The sequence below is a fragment of the Natator depressus genome, chromosome 1 (assembly GCF_965152275.1).
Source record: "Natator depressus isolate rNatDep1 chromosome 1, rNatDep2.hap1, whole genome shotgun sequence".
NCBI classification, from domain to species: Eukaryota; Metazoa; Chordata; order Testudines; family Cheloniidae; genus Natator; species Natator depressus.
In genome coordinates this window covers 213,374,574-213,393,333 of record NC_134234.1, presented here as the reverse complement: position 1 = coordinate 213,393,333, position 18,760 = coordinate 213,374,574, and the positions used below count along the sequence as shown (strand labels likewise).

At 49.0% G+C, this 18,760-nt stretch overlaps 1 protein-coding gene across 1 annotated transcript in view; it reads right to left on the bottom strand.

Moving 5' to 3' along the window:
- The window catches only part of LOC141974905 (antigen WC1.1-like), a 52,692-nt gene extending 35,837 nt beyond the window's left edge, over nucleotides 1-16,855 (bottom strand). Inside the window, exons 1-2 of the mRNA XM_074934952.1 lie at nucleotides 16,717-16,855; nucleotides 10,216-10,530 (exon numbers count right to left, since the gene is read on the bottom strand). Coding sequence (XP_074791053.1) covers nucleotides 10,216-10,530; nucleotides 16,717-16,780 — 379 coding nt within the window. The 5' untranslated portion in view covers nucleotides 16,781-16,855. The remainder of the gene's footprint in view (nucleotides 1-10,215; nucleotides 10,531-16,716) is intronic.
- Between the last annotated feature and the right edge of the window lie 1,905 nt (nucleotides 16,856-18,760).

The following is an 18,760-nucleotide window of genomic DNA, read 5'->3' as shown; positions in this document are numbered from 1 at the left end:
CCAGTCTCCTCGCCCAGTTAGTCTTAGAATCCCCCCACACCCTGGTTCCTGATCTGATCTGTTTTTCCTCACCCACCTCCAGTTCCTTCCCACTGGTTCCCAGTCCCAGACTCCTCACCCAGTGTGGCATTCTATACCTTGGGGGAGTGTGCTGTAACCCCCGTAATCCTCATTTTCATATAATTGTGATCTTACATATAAAGCATGCCTTCTAAGGTATCAGGGGAAAGGTTATGATCTGCTGAAAGTCATTTCTCTATTCATATATGTAGAGCATTAATGCATATGAAGTTATGAGAATTGTGTAGTATGGTTGTCACTAAAACATGCTGTAAATTGGGGTATCAGCCAGATATGAGCTCCCCAGAGGCAACAGCAAGGAAAGTAACCAACGCCTGGGTGGGGTGTCAAACAACCAATCAACAGCCATTGTCCAGGAAGGGAGTTACAATGAATGACTCACCTGCATGAGGCCACACCAGGGGAATTGCTCAGTCTTCCTTGGAGAGATTCAGTAATGCTCACCTCACTCTGAAAAGGAGGCGGGAGGCAGGGGCAAAACCATGTGGGCAGAAAGGACATGGTAAAAAGAAGAGACATTTGCCATGCTCTTCCTTTCTCTTCCACCTACATCTACAGACACCACCACACCAAGCAACTGAAGCGCTGATCAAAGGGGAGAGCCTGGCTGAAGAGTAACCAGGAAGCCTGTGGTGAGAAACATCTAAGTTTGTAAGGGCACTGAAAGTGTTAAGATCAGCTTAGAATGGGTTTTGCTTTTATTTCTTTTGACCAAATCTGACTAGTTATCTATTATGTATTGACATAAACTGTGACTGTATAAATCATTGTTGCAACCACTATGATACATTTGCAGCAAATATTGTACAAAGGTTGTCGTGTGAGGTTTCTATGGAAAGGTTATGATCTGCTCGTTATGATTATGCTATCTGTATGCATGTATCAATTTTGTAGTTGAAATTATGAATATTGGCTATGTACTTGTTTCTCAATGTGTTTGATTCTAAGTAGCATTAAGAAAAGGAGTACTTGTGGCACCTTAGAGACTAACAAATTTATTTGAGCATAAGCTTTCATGAGCTACAGCTCACTTCATCGGATGCATTGTTAGTCTCTAAGGTGCCACAAGTACTCCTTTTCTTTTTGCGAATACAGCCTAACACGGCTGCTACTCTGAAACCTGTCATTAAGTAGCATTAGTGAAGCATTTGGTCAGCTTCTTGAGAAAGGAATTTGCAGATTGAGTGCTCAATCGAGAAACACTTAACTAAAAATGGACCTTGGGAGACTCCAATCCACATATGAGAAGTCTTCCTGAGATGTTCAAGGTGGCATGTGAGGAATGGCTGCTGCCTGCAAACTGAGTCATGCATGGACATGTGACTTACCCAGGTGGCTACAAACTCCATCTTGTTGCTGTGATTTTGCACAGGAGAACAAAGGGAAAGAATGTAAAAGGCCCTGGAAACCCCTCCATTTTGTCTTCAATCCTGCTTTTTTACTTCTGGAGGAACTTTGCTACAAACTGAAGCTCCGAACAAAGGACTGAATGACCCATCCAAGCTGTGGATGTACTCCAGAGACTTGATTTAAACCTGCAGTTTATTCCATCACTGCTACGAGCCTGAAAAAATAACTTTGCCATTACTGTATGTAATTGATTCCATTTAACCAGTTTTAGCGCTCATCTACATTTCTTTCTTTTTATGAATAAACCTTTAGATTTTAGCTTCTAAAGGATTAGCAACAGCTGCTTTTGTAATGAGCCAGCCACTCCCAGTCCCTATTCAAGCCCAGATTAATGGTGTTAAAAGCCAGTAGGAGAACACTTCAATCTTCCTGGACATTCTATAACAGATGTAAAAGTAGCTATACTTGAACAAAAAAACTTCAGAAACAGACGTCAAAGAGAAACACCAGAATTACAATTCATTTGCAAATTTAACACCATTAATTTGGGCTTGAATAGGGACTGGGAGTGGCTGGCTCATTACAAAAACTGCTTTGCTGCTCCTGGAATTGACACATCCTCATCTATTATCGGGAGTGGACTGCATCCACCCTGATCAAGTTGGCCATGTCAACACTGGTTCTCCACTTGTGAGGTAACTCCCTTCCCTTCATGTGTCATTATATAATGCCTGCATCTGTAATTTTCACTCTATGCATCTGAAGAAGTGGTGTTTTACCCACAAAAGGTTATGCCCAAATAAATCTGTTAGTCTTTAAGGTGCCACCAAACTCCTTGTTGGTTTTGTCCTGAATTGATACTCTCAGCTGTGTCCCGCCAGAGGCAACATCGTTACATTATGTTTTGTCTTATAATCACTTAAACTCTATCTTTATAGTTAATACATTTGTTTGCTTATTCTACCTGAAGCAGTGTGTTTGGTTTGAAGTGTGTCACGGACTCCCCTTGGGATAACAAGCCTGGTCCATATCAATTTCTTTGTTAAATTGATGAACTCAGATAAGCTTGCAGTGTCCATCGGGCATAACTGGGCACTGCAAGATGGAGGTTCCTCGGGTTGTGTCTAGGGATAGTGGCTAGTGTGATTCGGTTGTACAATCCAAGGAGCAGCTTACGTGCCAGAGGCTGTGAGTGAGCAACCCAGGAGTGGGGGTTCTCACAGCAGAGCAGGGTAAGGCTGGCTCCCAGAGTCAAGGATTGGGTGACCTAGCAGATCACTGGTCTGGATCACACCAGAGGGGAATGTCACACCCAGTCAGTCCCAGTCTCCCCAGCTCCCAATCTCCTTGCTCAGCAAGTCACAGTCTCTCCCCACCCACTCCCTGTCCTAATCGCCCTACCTAGCCAGTCCTAGTCTCTTTTCCCCTCCTCCCAGTCCCAGTCTCCTTGCCCAGCCAGTCCCCATCTCCTGCTTTCTTTTCCAGTCCCACTTTCTCTCCATCCACCAGCCTCCAGGCTCAGAATATTCCCCCTGCATCCTTATCCTGATCTACTTTCCCCCTCACCCTGGTCTGCATTCAGTTCAGGTAGCTTCCTCCCCATACTGCCTGGGCCCAATAGGTGGAAACAGTCTCCCTCATCTCAGGTCTAGTGCCTGGTGCCACTCTGGTGCACAGAGGCCAAGAGTATAATTTCAGCATAATTTTATTGGTTACACATCTTGTCACGGCTGCAACACCTCTTCGGGGACCATCACCTTGTTGTGGTGAAGGGGCTTGTGTGCTCCAAAGATCCTCAGAGCTATGCTGTCGGGAGCTTCATGTTTCTTCAAATGTGGTATAATGAGAAGCTTTTGGAAGACTTGAAAAATGCCAACATTGTTACCATCTTTAAAAATGAATAAGTTGGAGTGTGGAAATCATCATGGCATTGCCTTGCTATCTACAGCAGGGAAAATTCTCACCCATATCCTCTTAAACCGATTACTTCCCCTTGCTGAGGAAATATTGCTGGAATCTCAGTGTAGTTTCAAGCCATCCCGCAGAACAACTGACATAATCTTCGTTGCCCACCAAACCCAGGAAAAGTCTTGGGAGCAAAATTAGGACCTGCACATGGCCTTCATTGATTTGACAAAGGCCTTCAATTCTGTCAATCACAAAGCCCTGTGGAAGGTGCTGGCCAGATTTGGCTGCCCTCCAAAATGTATTAAGGGCTTAAGGCTTCTTCATGATGAGAGGACTGCCACCGTTCTCTGTAATGGCCTGGAGATGGATCCTTTCGTCATCAAAACTGGGGTTAAGCAAGGATGTGTTATTGCCACAACCCTATTCTCCATGTATTTAGCAGTCATTTTGGTCCTTTTTAAAGACCACCTTCCCACTGGAGTTGACATTCAATACAGAATGGATGGGCGGCTTATTAATATTTGACATTTCTGTTCCAAGTCTAAACTGCTCAAGGCATCCATTACTGACCTTCAGTATGCTGATGACAGTGTCGTCGTCACGCACACTCGGAATGACCTTCAGTCCACACTGGATTTTTTTGCACGAGCTTACTGAAGCCTATGACTCTCACTCAATATCAAGAAGACTAAAGTGCTCCATCAGCCTGCTTAAGACCTTATACATGACCCACTGCAAATCACCATCAAGGGACAGACTTTGGAGAGAGTTGAGGACTTCTTGTTACCTCGGTAGCCAACTTTCTCAAAATGCAAAAATTGACAGTGAGATCCAGCACAGGATCTATTGCACAACTGCTTCCTTTGGGAAACTGCTCTGGCGCGTTTTCACAGACCGTGACTTACGGAAGGACACCAAAATCCAGGTCTAGGAGACAATTGTTATTTCTACACTCCTTTATAGATGTGAAACCTCTATCAACAGCACCTCAAGAGTCTGGAGATGTATCACGAAAGATGCCTCTGGAAGATGCTTTGCATCAAGAGGGAAGATCACTGGACTAACACCAGAAATCTCATTGAACCTAACGTCACCAGCATTGAAGCAATGATCCTCACTCATCAACTCCGCTGGGCTGGACATTGTGTGCGGATGCCAGACTCTCGCCTCCCAAAGCAAGGCCTCTACTCTCACCTCACCCATGGTCGGAGATCCCGTGGTAATCAGAGGAAACCCTACAAAGACACACTGAAAGTGTATCTCAAGAAAACTCATGTGGACATCAGAAGGTGGGAGGACCAAGCAACCAACAAATCTCAATGCCGCTTCATCATCCATCAGGCAGTGGCCCGCTTTGAGGAGAAGTGCCTTGCCCTCAAAGTTGAAAAGAGAGAGAGACGAAAGGAAAGAAAAAGAAATTTCTCCCAGCAGGCAGCTGACCCGTCAGGCAACGTCTATACCTACTGCGGGCAGATCTATGGTTCCAGGATCTGATTCCTCAGTGATCTCAGGACCCATATGTAAATCTGTGGTAGAGATCATCCTTGAATGGAGGGATCACCGATGATGACGATGCTGCTGCTGCAACTGATGAGGTTTGGGCCTACAGACAACAGCCTCTTTCACTCTGAATCCCTGATTCACTCCTTGGGCACCATCTGAGGCAGGGGACCTTGGCAGAGGAGAATGATTTTGGCAAAGTTTGGTATGAATCCAACCAGAAATGAAAATTGAAAGCTGGACGAGAAGAGGTTGAGAGAGTCAAAGTGGCTGAGGTAATATCTTTTATTGGACCCACTCCTGTTGGTGAAAGAGACAAACTTTTGAGCTTACACACAGCTCTACTCTGTCAGATCAAAAGTTTGTCTCTTTCCAGCAGAAGTGGGTCCAATAAAAGATATTGCCTCACCCACCTTGTCTCTCTAATATCCTGGGACTAACCCGGCTACAACAACACTGCATATAAGAAGACGACTAACACCTTTTGGAAAGTTTTTGAGTATTCAGTCAGGAGAGCAGCTCTGAAAAATTGCTTGGTGCAGAAACATCACAGCTCTCGTATGTGTTTGTTCTCAGTGATATCTAGTGCACAGGGCAGTTTGTAGAGGGCTGACTGGTTATTTCTGGAATAATCCTTAATCGGCCCAATCCTGAGTCCTTTATTCTGTTTCTACTCAGTCTGGACAAAGCAAACTCACATTACAGTCAATAGCTGACAGCCTGAGTTAGGAACCCTGGGTTTGGCCCTATGAGCTGGCCCTGCACCTCTATCCAGTGAAGATGGGGATTAGTGACAAGAATGGCCATAACTATAAGGGCCATGGAAAGACTCCTCCTCCTCTCCAACCTTCAGCACAGGCATGTGGAACTACCCTGCCAGCACGGCGGGGGTTAAAGGGAGCCTTAGGCCCAACTAGCCCCATCCCGCTGTACCTGCAGCCAATGGCAGGCCTTGGGGGGTGTAGAAAAGGAGAGAGCCTGGCTCAGTTGAGGGCTGACTGGCGAAGAGGCAGGAGCTATCCGCCTCCCTATTTGAGGGGAAGGTCACTAGCCTGCCAGCTGGGGCAGTCACCAGGGAGTAAGCACTGACTCCCTGGCCAAGGGGGACTGAGGAGGAGACCAAGGAGCCTCTGTCAACTGAAGTAACTTGGTCCCTGAAGCCCAGAGATATTGTGGGGTTCAGTCTCACAAAACTTGCGGCTGCCCCACCTGAAGGAGCCTGGGACCATAGCACGGTGCCACTCAAGATCCACGAGAGGGCACTATGGTATGCAAGCCACCCAGCAAACGGGACTAGGGGGCCATGCCCCAAATGAAAGGAACAGTGGTAGAAAGTAGCCCAGGGCAGTGGATTTAGACTCCTTGCTGGGAGGCCTCCCCTATTTAGGGGTTGATGCATGCAGGACCCTGGGCTGGGACCTGGTAGAGAGGGAGGGCCTGGGTTTCCCTACCTCACTGCCTAAAAGACTGAGCAAATTGACCTTGAAAACCAGGGGCGGGAGTTCAGGGGCACCAACCACTAGGCAGTCTGGCCCTTCAAGCGCCCTGTAACAAACTTGAACTTGATTCCCACTGCTCTCAGTGTCCCCCACCCCACCCTGGCAGCTTATTCCAGTCTTGTTGCCCAGTTAGTCTTAGACTCCCCCAACACCCTGGCTCCTCATCTGGTCTGTCTCTCCTCACCCACCCCCAGTTCCTCCCCACTGGTTCCCAGTCCCAGACTCCTCACCCAGTCAGTCCCAGTCTCCCCCAGCTCCCAATCTCCTTGCTCAGCACGTCACAGTTTCTATCCCCGACTCCCTGTTCTATTTACCCTGCCTAGCCACTGACAGTCTCTTCCCCCTTCCCTCCTCCCTGTCCTAGTCTCCTTGCCCAGCCAGTCCCCATCTCTCCCTTTCCCTCCCTGTCCCAGTTTCTCTCCCCACACTAGTATCCAGTCTTGGAATCCCCCCAGCCCCCGCCACCCCAGAGGCTCCTTGTGCCAATCTACTCTCCCCCTCTAACCCCAGTCTGGTTCTTGCCCCTTCTGCATTCAATTCAGGAGGCTTCCTCTCTGCAAAGCCTGGGCCCAATAGCGGAAGACAGTCTCCCTGGGACAGGGGACCGGGAGTGAATAGATGAGCCTGCACTCTGACCACTTAGACGCCAATTAGTCCCCCAAAGAAAGTAAGTAGATAAGAAGGCTGGTGGGCTGGGTGGGATAAAGAGCCAAGTAGCCCATGAGCCCAGATCTAATAAAGTGGCCCAGGAAGGATGCCCCAGAGAGAAGAGAGAGAGGGAGAACAGGGCGAGCTGAGCCCAGTCACTGAAAGGCCTCGGGGAAGGGAGATCTCTCTTCTCCTCAGGTCCCGACGAGAGGGCCAAACACAGAGGATATTGTACACAGGCCGTTGCGTGTGGACTACAGCGTTATTGGTCGAGCTAACTCAAAATCAATGGCACGGTCAATGCACAACTAGTGGAGTCTGTGCCGTTTCTGCAGGGTAAGAAGACAGGTGCAAGGGCACGTCCTGGTACATTCCCTCATCTCAGTTCTGGTGCCTGGTGTCACTCTCGCCCACAGCAGCCAGGAGCAAATCTTCAGGGAAAGTCTCCGTCTTCCTGCAATCCCCTGCCTTATTGCCTATGCACCTTCCCACTGCTGCAACCAGTGAGGCTGTGGGCCTCCAGAAAACAGCCTCCTTCACTACTCCGCCTTGATTCATTCCCAGGGCACCATCCAGCCTGTGCACTGATTGTGGCAGGGACCTTGGCGGAGGAGAACGTTTTGTCAAAGTTTGGTATTAATCCAACCAGAAATGAGAAGTGAAAGCTGGAAGAGAAGGGGTTGAGGGAGACAAGGTGGCTGAGGTAATATCTTTTATTGGACCAGCTCCTGTTGGTGAAAGAGACAAGCTTCTCAGCTTACACACAGCTCTTCTCTGTCAGATCAAACGTTTCTCTCTCTGCAACAGAAATGGGTCCAATAAAAGATATGACCTCACCCACCTTGTCTCTCTAATATCCTGGGACTAACCCGGCTACAACAACACTGCATATACGAGGATCACTGTCACTTTTTGGAAAAACAACGAGGAGTCCGGTGGCACCTTAAAGACTAACAGATTTAAGGTGCTACCGGCCTCCTCATTGCTTTTGTGGATACAAACTAACGCGGCTACCCCTCTGATACTTGACCCTTTTTGGAAAGTTTTCTAGTATTCTGCCAGGACAGCATCTCTCAAAAATTGCTTGGTGCAGAAACATCACAGCTCCCGTATGGGTTTGTTCTCAGTGATATCTAGTGCACAGGGCAGTTTGTAGACAGATGACTTATTATTTCTGGAATAATTCTGAATGGGCCCAATCCTGAGTCCTTTCTACTCAGTCTGTACAAAGCAAACTCACATCAAAGTCACTGGCTGATTGCCTGAGTAAGGAACCCTGGTTTGGCCCTATGTCCTTGCCCTGCACCTCTACCGAGGGAAGATGGGGCTTAGCGACAGGAATGGACATAACTATACGGGACATGGAAAGACTCCTCCTCCTCTCCAGCCTTCAGCTCGGGGATGGGGAACAACCCTCACTTTACTTCCACTGCAAAGGTGCAGCTCCAGCGGAGACGCAGCGGCCATTTTACAGAAAGGTGCACAGACGGGACATCTGCTCTGATACCCCTTGGTTCGTGTGCAGCTCCCTCCTCCTGCTGAGGTTCAGATGAGCGGGACGCCCTGCTGGGCACTTGCTGGGTGGGCAACACCAGGCATTGTTACAGGTTAGGGGGGTTACATCTGCAAGAGCCCACTGTATTTTACGTCTGCAGAGTTTCAAAGTCCTGGCAATGAAGCGCCTTTTCACTAAGTTCTTTTCTCCGATCTTTTTTAAAGACTAGGCAAGTGCATACGACACCCCCTACTCCCGCTACTGCCCCTCCCCCCATGTTAAGAGAATTTCAAGGTTTGTCATTGAAACACTCAAAATCCAAGAAAGGGCCAAGATTAAACACAACCCTTAGCCACCATCGCCACGGGGAGCTGCTAAAACTTTTGGAACTATAGGAAAATATTCTACTCTTCCGGGTGCTATATTCAGAGGAAGGTATTACTCCAACCAAATGTTAAGAAGAGAAGAGTTTAAAATAACTCATAATGGGCCCGTAGTTGTAACGTTAACTATTGAGTCACAACAAATGCCTCCATAATATGATATTCTCAAGGCCAGATCTACAGGGTATCAGAGATTTCGTAATTTTCTATTACTGGTTGGTCCAAAACATGAAAATCTACAAAACAGGCTGGGGAGTGCTCTGAGCTAACTCTAATTCCGGTCAAGCCAGGAGGATCCTCCCATTCCCTGGTCACCCTATGACGGGGGATCAGAATCTTCATAAATGCCCCACCCTCTGTGCATCTCCCCAGCTCCTTTGGCTGGGCGTCTGGGTCTGGATTTGAATCTAAGGGCAACATTTTCAAAAGTGCTTTAGTGACTTAGGGGTTTATGTGCCATTTTCAAAAAAATGACTCAGGATCAGATTTCAAAGGGCATTCAGCTGCCTGGAAATGCACAAAGGTGTCTAGTGGGATTTTCCAAAACTCCTGGGAGTTTGGCACCAGGCACATTTGAAAATCCCACTGGGCACCTATCTGCAGGTTTAGACACCTAAATATCTTTAAAAATCTGGCCTGTAGGCACTTAGGATCAATCGTCTTATTCAAAGTAAATGCCAGTTGGGCACCAAACTCTTGTTGGCCTCTTTGGAAATCCCAATGGAAAATCATATAAAAGTTTTAAACAGAGGTTAATGGTTATAGATAAACAGACACATTATTGGGAAACAGGCAAGTTTGCTAATTCAATGATTTTCTTTAAATTTTTTCCTGACGATGGCTAAGTTTCCCAAATATTTTCCCTCCAAAATGGCAGCTGCCAACAACAGCCACAGGCCCCTGTGGGGCAGACAGCCCCAGCACTGCTAGTGCCCTCATGAACAACTGCATCCTAAAGAAACCTTCAGCCCTGCAGAGCAGGAAGCTCCTGGCTGGGTCACAGATCTCTCCCAAATGAGCCCTGATCCACTGGCCACGGGTCCCTCCCTGTCACTGACTCATATTCAGAAAACAAACTGCAAAATGGGAGCCATTCAAAGGGAAAGGAAAGATGTGGCATTGAAACAACTGGAAATGACATAACAAAAATGCTTCACAGTCACACAGGGGGATCCTCAGTGGCCAGAGACATGAACAGTAATAATTACAGTTCAGTAATAACAACAATGACAAGGCTTGCTCTGGCTTTTGTTCATTTCTCGTTAGGGTCACAGGCACACGACGCTCTCTGAGTTCAAGCCCTTTTGTCTCAGGGGATTTACCTTTCAGGACTGAGCTGGCTGATTCTTACCTGAACAGGTCACTCCAGCATCCTCTGTGTGATCACAATTATGCTCACCCCATCCCCTGTTCCCGCACTGCCAGAGAGCAGACTCAGTACCATCACAGGGAACGTTACCCAGCCAAATTATTCCAGATCCTTGTCCAAAACGTGCATTTCCAGGGGCACTGACAGCAGCTCCACATCCCAGCTGCTTACACACAACCTCAGCATCTGCCATGTCCCAGCCATCATCACACACTGTCCCCCATTGATCCTGGTGTTTAACCTCCACTCTCCCGGCACAGGGGCTGCCTCCATCCGCCAGCCTCAGCTCATCAGCACCTTCAAATAGAGAGACACAGAGAAGGGTCAGAGAGAGCAGGGAGCCCCCTCCCCAGCATTATAACAGCAGAGTCCATGCCCGGCAGCAGGGAATCCACGCCAAGAGCCAGGATAATGGGACATGCCCAGAGCTGCCTCATGGCTCCACCTTCCCACGTCTCAGGGCCTCACACTCGGGGCTGTCAGTGCTGCAGCTCTCACCATTTTATCCCCACTCTGGCGATTTGGGGTGTTCTTACCTGTCCCATGATAACACTTTGAAAGGTGCCAACTCACTGAGTTTCCCTTATTCCAAATGGTGCCATCTCCTGTCACTGTCACTGGGGCTGAAGCCAGCAAGATGCTGCTGTGACGGGTTGGAACACAAAACCCCCTGGGAGCTGCCACCTGATGTGACCAGACTACTTCTGCCCATGCTTTCCCTGCCAGTTTGGGACTCGGCACCCTGTCTTGCTGAGCCAGACACTCCAGTCTGCTCCAACACAGACCCAGGGTCTGAACCACGTGCCCCAAACTGCAAGCTTAACTAAGAGCAGCTTACAGAAGTGTGCCTGTCCTTGACACTCAGATGCCCAACTCCCAATGGGATCCAAACCCTAAATAAATCCATTTTACCCTGTATAAAGCTAATACAGGGTAAACTCATAAATTGTTCGCCCTCTATAACACTGAAAAAGAGATATGTACAGCTGTTTGCCGCCCCCCCCCCGGTATTAATACATACTCTGGGTTAATTAATAATTAAAAAGTGATTTTATTAAATACAGAAAGTAGCATTTAAGTGGTTCTAAGTAGTAACAGACAGAACAAAGTGAATTACCAAGCAAAATAAAATAAAACATGCAAATCTAAGCCTAATACCGTAATAAAACTGAATACAGATAAAAACCTCACCAGTTCCATACACTCTCTTTTACAGACTAGTCTCCTTCTAGTCTGGGTCCAGCAATCACTTACACCCCCTGTAGTTACTGTCCTTTGTTCCAGGTTCTTTCAGGTATCTTTGGGGGTGGAGAGGCTCTCTCTTTAGCCAACTGAAGACAAAATGGAGTTTTGGAGTCACCTGGGCAAGTCACATGTCCCTGCATGACTGAATTACTTACCAGCCAAGACACATTCCTGGGAAAGCCCAGATATGGATTGGCATTTCCAAGTTAATTGTTAGCTTAAGGGCTTCTTTATTGGGCACTTACTGAGAATAGACCAACTGCTTCACTAAAACCTACTCAGAATCAAACAAGTATGCAGCCAATATTCATAACTTCGAATACAAAAATGATACATGCATACAAATAGGATGAATAGATTCAGTAGATCATAACCTTTACAGAGATATGTTGCATGGCATATGTAGCATAAAACACATTCTAGTGATGTCATATATACATTCATAAGTATATTTCCATAAAGCCTTATGGGGGGTCAGAAGGGAGGGGAGGGGACAGGGATCTGAAATTGGGGCAGGATGGAGCACACGGTGGTCTGGAGTGGGGAGCAGGGAGCATGGGGCTGGAGGGGGTTATTAAGCAGGGGGCAGGAGGGAGGGGAGGAGAAGGGGGTTTAGAGAAGAGAGTCTGCATGGCGAGAGGAAGGGGTCTGGAGTCGGGGGCAGGAGTGAGAAGTGAGGAGGGGATGAGGAATCAGGGGCAGGAGGGAGAGAGGGGAAGGGGGAGAGAGGAGAGAGGGGGCAAAAGGAGGCATTGGGGAGAAGAGGGGGTCTTATAAGGGGGGAAAGAGGAGGGAGGGGTGGGGAAGGGTGAACTTGTGGGGGAAGGAGGGAGGGGGTTTGAAGCAGGGCAGCAAGAGGGTGAGGAGGGGAGGGGTGTGGAATACAGGATGGGAGGAAGCCTGGAGCAGGGGCACATAAGGGAGGAATGGGGAGGATGGAGGAGTGGGGATGGAGTGGGGGGTCTGGTGCCAGTGGACAGGAGGTAGGGGAGGGGTTGTGGGGAAGGGGGACAGGAGGGAGTATTGTGGAGGGGAACGGAGTCTGGAGTAGGCAGGGGATGGGATCAGGAGTGGGAGGGGGCAGGAGCAAAGGAGACACAGGCAGGAGAGAGTAGGGGGTCTCTAGAATGGGGGCAGTGCTTCCCGGTCTCAGGTGGAGAAGTTGCAGGGGCAGTGTGGGGTGGAGGAAGTCAGGGAAGTGTTGCTGTTTGCAAAAGGCTAAACCAAACCTGTCGTGTTACGGTGACATAATTTATGTGAAGGGTTAATGTCAGATCAGAGTGAAGGTCTCCAGTATCTCTGTCTGTAACTCACCCCTGATAAGTAACAGAAGTTCTGTGTGTGAGTGTGAACTACGCTGCATGAATTAGCTCAGTGGCTGTCAAGCTATTTCCCAGTCAGCCCTTCGTCTGTCAGAGGAACTGAACCAGGAGGGGAGAGCGCAGGCAGTGCTGGGCAATGGACGGCAGTTCCCGTCTCAGGGGTGAGGGGAGGGTAAGCGCAGTCTCCAGCTGAGTAGCCAGGGGGAGTCGTGCCATTTGGGTGCATTAAATGGTGACTTTTCAGTCTGCAGTTCTCACCCCCATGCTGGCCGAGGAGTAGAGGGGGGTTCTACAGTCCAGAGACAGACTGAGTAACATGACTAGATGGTTTTTATAACCTCGTAATTTTTGTTCTGTGGAGCTTGGCATTACAGCCTTGTGCTCCCCAAAGGAGTTTCCTCTCCCCACACATTTCCCTCTTCCACTGGTCTCTTCCCACCCTCCTCCCCTGGGCTCTTCCTCCTCCTCTTCTCCCCTTTCTACCTCGCCTCTCTGCCTTGCATGTATAGGCTGCTCCTTCCCCAGATGAGCAGCAGACTCTGCCCCCACTCCCTGCAAGCTGCTTTTCTCCCAGTAGCTCTGAGTTCCACCCCTGCCCCCAGTTGTCTCTAGAGTTGTTTGTATCTGTGGGGGTTGTGGAGAGGCAAAGCTGGCTGCTGGGAGAGAGGCAGTTAACAGGGAATGAGAGGAGGGGCCACTGCCTGCCACACAATCCTGGGGTATTGGCTGGGAGAACTGGTCCACAGGACACGGTGTGAAGAGCCAGGACTGTCCCTGAGACTGGGGGCAAGTATGGGCATCGTTACAATGCCCAGGAGTTACGGCTACATGCAGAGTTCCACTGTGAGCCCTGGAACAGGCTGGCTATGGCAGTGGATGGCTGAGCCAGGGACACCATGTTTATGGAGCCTCCACGGAGCTGAGAGAACAGTGCAGTTCACACCAGTACGTGGCCAGACCATCCTGCTCCTTTAATGCCAAGCAAATAGAAAATGCTCACTTTGCTGCAATCCACAGGGGGTGTTTATTCGGGTACAGCTCACTTCAGTGCAGTCCTACAGGCAACCCATGGGGCCTGGTCTGCACTGAGAAAAAAGGGGCTTTTTTTCAATGGAGTTAACTCTGTGTTGTTCACTTGTGGCAGGACCCAAGGCTGCAACACTGCTCTAGCTAAGTGCACACACAGTTCTGTTTCCCTGCACCCAGTAGAAACTAACAACAGCTGTCAGTTTCCTTGCTCAGAAATCCCCCAGCCTGCCCCTCCAGTGAGCTCCAACTGGCTTTGTTTCCTTTCTGCTTCCAAGATCCCGGTCACAACTCCTTCTACTGGCTTCTCCCCCCACCAGACACAGTCTGACGCCAGTATCCTAGCCCCTGCATTGGCAACAATGGAAACCCCTGGCTTAGCTCTGCCCTGCCCATGTGCCCGGTGCCTTTGGCAGTAGCCCCCACTGTCTGCAGCTGTTTTTACTACAAAAAGGATCTTGATTGCGCCATCTGTTGAGCCTCAAAGAGAGTTCTCGCCCTGCCATTGGCTTTCATTCATTGTCTTAGGATCAAAGATTCCCCGAAGGCAGCCATCAGCACCTTTCAGGATAACAATCACATTTACATGCTGCACCTCTCATATGCTGGCTCCACTTCTGTGGCCCATCTTGGAAGAATGACCCCACCCAGCACTCTGAACGTTGGGGAAGTTCAGATCTGGGTCTGGGAGTGAAACCTGCCGCTTTGGCCCACCCCTGATATTTTCTCATTTGTTTGCCTGGACCCCACATCGTTTTACAAATTTGTTTTCCCGCACAATGTAAAGAGCTCAATGATTGTGAAACACAATCTTCTGGCAAAGACTGACCTGGCCTCTGCTCAGGGAGGAGGATTCGGGCACTGAGGGAAAGGGAAAGCTACATGGTGATATCCCTATATTGTATACCACCCCCCAACACACACATCACTGTGTCTGTGTTCATGTGAAGAAAACTCAAATTTCCCATAGAAAATAAAAAATAACAGGGATGATATACATTTCCTCAGCAATCCAACAAAAATGCATTGAGCTGAACATGTGCTTGGCATCACTATATGACACTATCCCACAATCGTGCAGTAATTTATCCCGCACGTGGTAATAATTGTCCATCCCCTGTAATGTCAGTCTGATCGGCAGAAGTCACCACAGAATTGCATGCTTTCCGGTCATGTACAGCTGTGTCATGGTCTCTAATCCCAGCACATTATATAGGAACTTCTTGGGAATCTGAAATATAAACTCCAAGTAACCTGCTAGATGGTTGGTTTTGTCAGGATTTTCTGGGTACCAGCCCCCTACTCACCGCACAGTGACTGAGCTGTCTGTGAAATATACATCAGGGCAGGTTTTTCTCGAAGACAATAATTGAGACTGACCTTGCTGATTATCAAGGTCAGGGTCAGTTTCTCAGGCTGGCGCAGCAGCACATTGGGTTCCCGTGAACCAGCTACTGCTGAGCAGTTCACTGCCCTGCCAGACACATGGATCATTCTCGTGCTGTTAACACCAGCCCAGCAGGTTCCAATCACTGCGTTATTTGAATCATATCTGGGTCCCACGTTCAATTTGAATCCTATTGCTGATCAGTTTTGGAGTCTTTGGGCCAGATTCACTCCCTAAGACACACCAGCACATGCTGATGTACCTCATGATCTGCTCCCCCCTCCCCCAGTGCTGTTAAGTCTTCCTGGAGCTGGGACACTGGATGGCAAGGAGCCTGCAGTCCCCTCTGTGCTGGAGGAATGAGAGCAGCCCTGAAACTGGGCAGGGGCGGCCTTGAGGGAATGAAACGAATGTGGCCGTGAGAGGCCCTGCTACAGCACCTCTGCCATGCAGCTTGTGCTGGTCGGGCTTCTCTCGACTCCAGCTAGGATTCAAAGCTTCTCTGCTCCAGCAGAAACCCTGGGGGAGGGAGGCAGGTCTCCTGCAGGATAAATCTTCCTGCTGGCAGAGCTTCCAGTACCCCCATGGGCACAGGGCATTGCACACTGCACCCCAACACATGCACACCTCCCTTCTCTGGGAGGAATCAGCTCTGGGTTTATTTGGATAAATCCTGCTCACTTCAAAATTGCAAAACTTCTACTGGCTTCAGTGAGTGAATGGGGGAGTGAAGAGCCAGGACTTGGCACTTGGAACTGTTGGATTCTGGACCAAGACTGTTGGCACCTGGACAACATTGATAACACACAAATCCCAGCAGCATGAAGTGACCATTTCAACAGGAACTCAGCTAGCCAGATACCTACAGAAACTCCTTCCCACCCCTTTCTCGTTATGTGACGCATAACCTGTGTCCTTCCCAACCCCCAAACGAGTGCCTTTTGCAGTGTGCCCAGAAGGTCAACAAATTTGGGCTATTTTGGCCCAAACAGGATAACAAGTTTCAGAGTCCCAGAGGCCTCACAGAGAACACCCTGCCAGCCTTTATAAAAAGGGGGAACCAGCTCAAGTGTCCCTGCTAACCATAGCTGTGTCCGTATGGCACGGGGAGAGAGGTGATCCCTCAGAGAGGCCGGTCGCAGGCCATTAAGGACTTTATAAATTCTAACCAACACCTTAACCTCCACCCAGAGCTGGGCAGCCAGTGCAGATCCTGCAGCACGGCTGTAACATGCTCCCAGCATGATGCCCTGCTCAGTGAGTTGCTGCTATTTTCATCAGCTTCGTTCTCTGAATGGTTTTAAGGTGCAGCCCCACATTAGGGTCATTTGAATAGTCCAATCTCAAGGTAACAAAAGCCTCGATAACAGTGTCAAGATCCAATCCCGAAAGGAAAAGTCACATGCTCCTAGATGGGCACCAATGGTAAAAATCTGACTGTAAAAGTTACCACCCTCATTCCAGTTGACCCAGCTCCCCTGGTGAAGCACAGAGGAGACTTACCTGCTGTGTCCTGAAATGAGAGGAGAAGAAGCCACAGCACCGGAGTGGAGAGATGTCCCTTCATTGCCTGCCTGACTTGCTGTCCGCCCACTCACTGCACTGGCTGCACCTAAGCACCTGCCAGGGCTCCTCTGTGTCTGACAAGTGACAACAAAGCAGTGGAAGGGAAATATATAGATTCAGAGGCTGGCATCAGCTGCCGGAAGGAACCAATAGCAAACCCATCTGCCTTTTTAGTTATTATCAGTGGTTTTATCTCTGACTTTATGCAGCTAAAACATCCAATAAAACTCGAAAGCAACAAACATCACCATATATGAGTGATGAGCCCCCTCCTGATGTCAGGTTTACCACAGCCTCAGATCATCGGCTAACCCCCAATCTCCGGAGCCGGAAGGAAAAGTTCTGCACAAACTGTAGCCGTGATGTTTCTCGCCCTGATAGATTCTATATCATATTAAACATGAACTGGGAGACATTCGAGGCAGGTTATTTTATAAACTAGGAAAGAAATCTCTTGTGGAAAAGGTGATCATTACAAGACCATTTCCCAGTACAGGACATGTCCAATTTAAGACAAGGACAACTCACTAGAACCAGGTTGTGTCGCTCAGATCAGCTTTATAGAAGAAGAATTACTCAGCAGCATCTGAAATATTGACAGTTCTTCAACTAATAGGCCTTGGGGTAGGGGTGAAAGTGGGCCGGTACAACGTACCAGTAAAAAGTGGCTGCCGGTAGCGGCCCGTACACAGACGACGTTCAAGTGCTGCCACGGCAGCGCTTTAACATCATTGCCCCCCAACCCAGGCTGCCAAAGGGGGGCACAAAAGGGGCAGCTGCCCTGGGGCCAGCAATTTAAAATTTAAATCACCGACGGAGCCCCGGGCAGCACAGGCCAGGGAGCGCGGATGGGCTGGCTGGGGGAGGCTGACCCCCCAGCCCCGCCCCTTCTGCCCAAGGCCCCGCCCTTTCCAGGGGCCCAGAGTCAGGCCCCTGTACTGGTAAGGGCTTTATGTTACTTTCACCCCGGTCTTGGGGTTTCCTGTCTAGACCATGATTCTTAGTGGTAGAGGCAGAGCATAGGGCTTCCTGAGTAGGCCACGACCCTCTCTTGCAGTAGCAGGAGGTCCTGCTCACACCATGCCCATCAGTGCTATCAGCAGCAGGAGGGCTCCTTGGAAACAAGTGTACTTGATTCATGGGACACAGACAATTCAAGGAACAGGCACAAGGGAAGGGAATAGAACAGAATAATGACTGGCTGGCACCACACCTACCTCCTGCTCTTCCTCAAGAGAACTGTTACAAATACTTGGATTAAGGGAAACGTCTTTAACTCTTTACCTTTGCATTTTTTCTGATGCTGCCCTTTCTGTATGGAGAAAACTCCCTCAGAAAATCTGTGCAAGCAACACATGATCCTCCTTCGAATCCCTCCTTGAGACTCTGCTCTGTTGTGATTCCGGAAAAACACTTTACAGTGAGTGACTAACTTGGCAGATGAGGAGGTGTGGCTGTGCCTTTTCCCCATCCTTCCCTCTCCTTATTATTACTAAACTCCCTGCCCCAATCATGCCATTCCTCCTCACTCTGCCCTCCAACTATTTAAACAAACAGTAATGACAAAACAGGAAATTGCACCAAAGTAGTACAAGGGTCCTACTGTCAATCAAACATTAGTCCAGCCCCTTAACCCCTGCCCACCTGTCACCTAAAGTCCGGCCCATGGGGTATTACTTCCGGGGTCAAGCTGGACACATGAACAGAAGCCAGGTGTGTCATGTGACCCCTCTAAGAACTCCTCCCACTGCCCTCTACCAATCAGGATGGGTTTTGCCCTGGTAGGAATTCACCAAGAGGTGATTTGACCAATCGGGGGGAGTTCCAGGGAGGGTTGACCCATCCAGAAGTGGGTTGTGTGACCCCTTTAACAACTTCTCCCACCGCCCTCTACCAATCAGGATGGGTTTCAGCTGCTGGGAACCACCCTCGAGAGGATATTTGACCTATCGGGGCAGCTCTGGGGCAGGGTGACCCATCT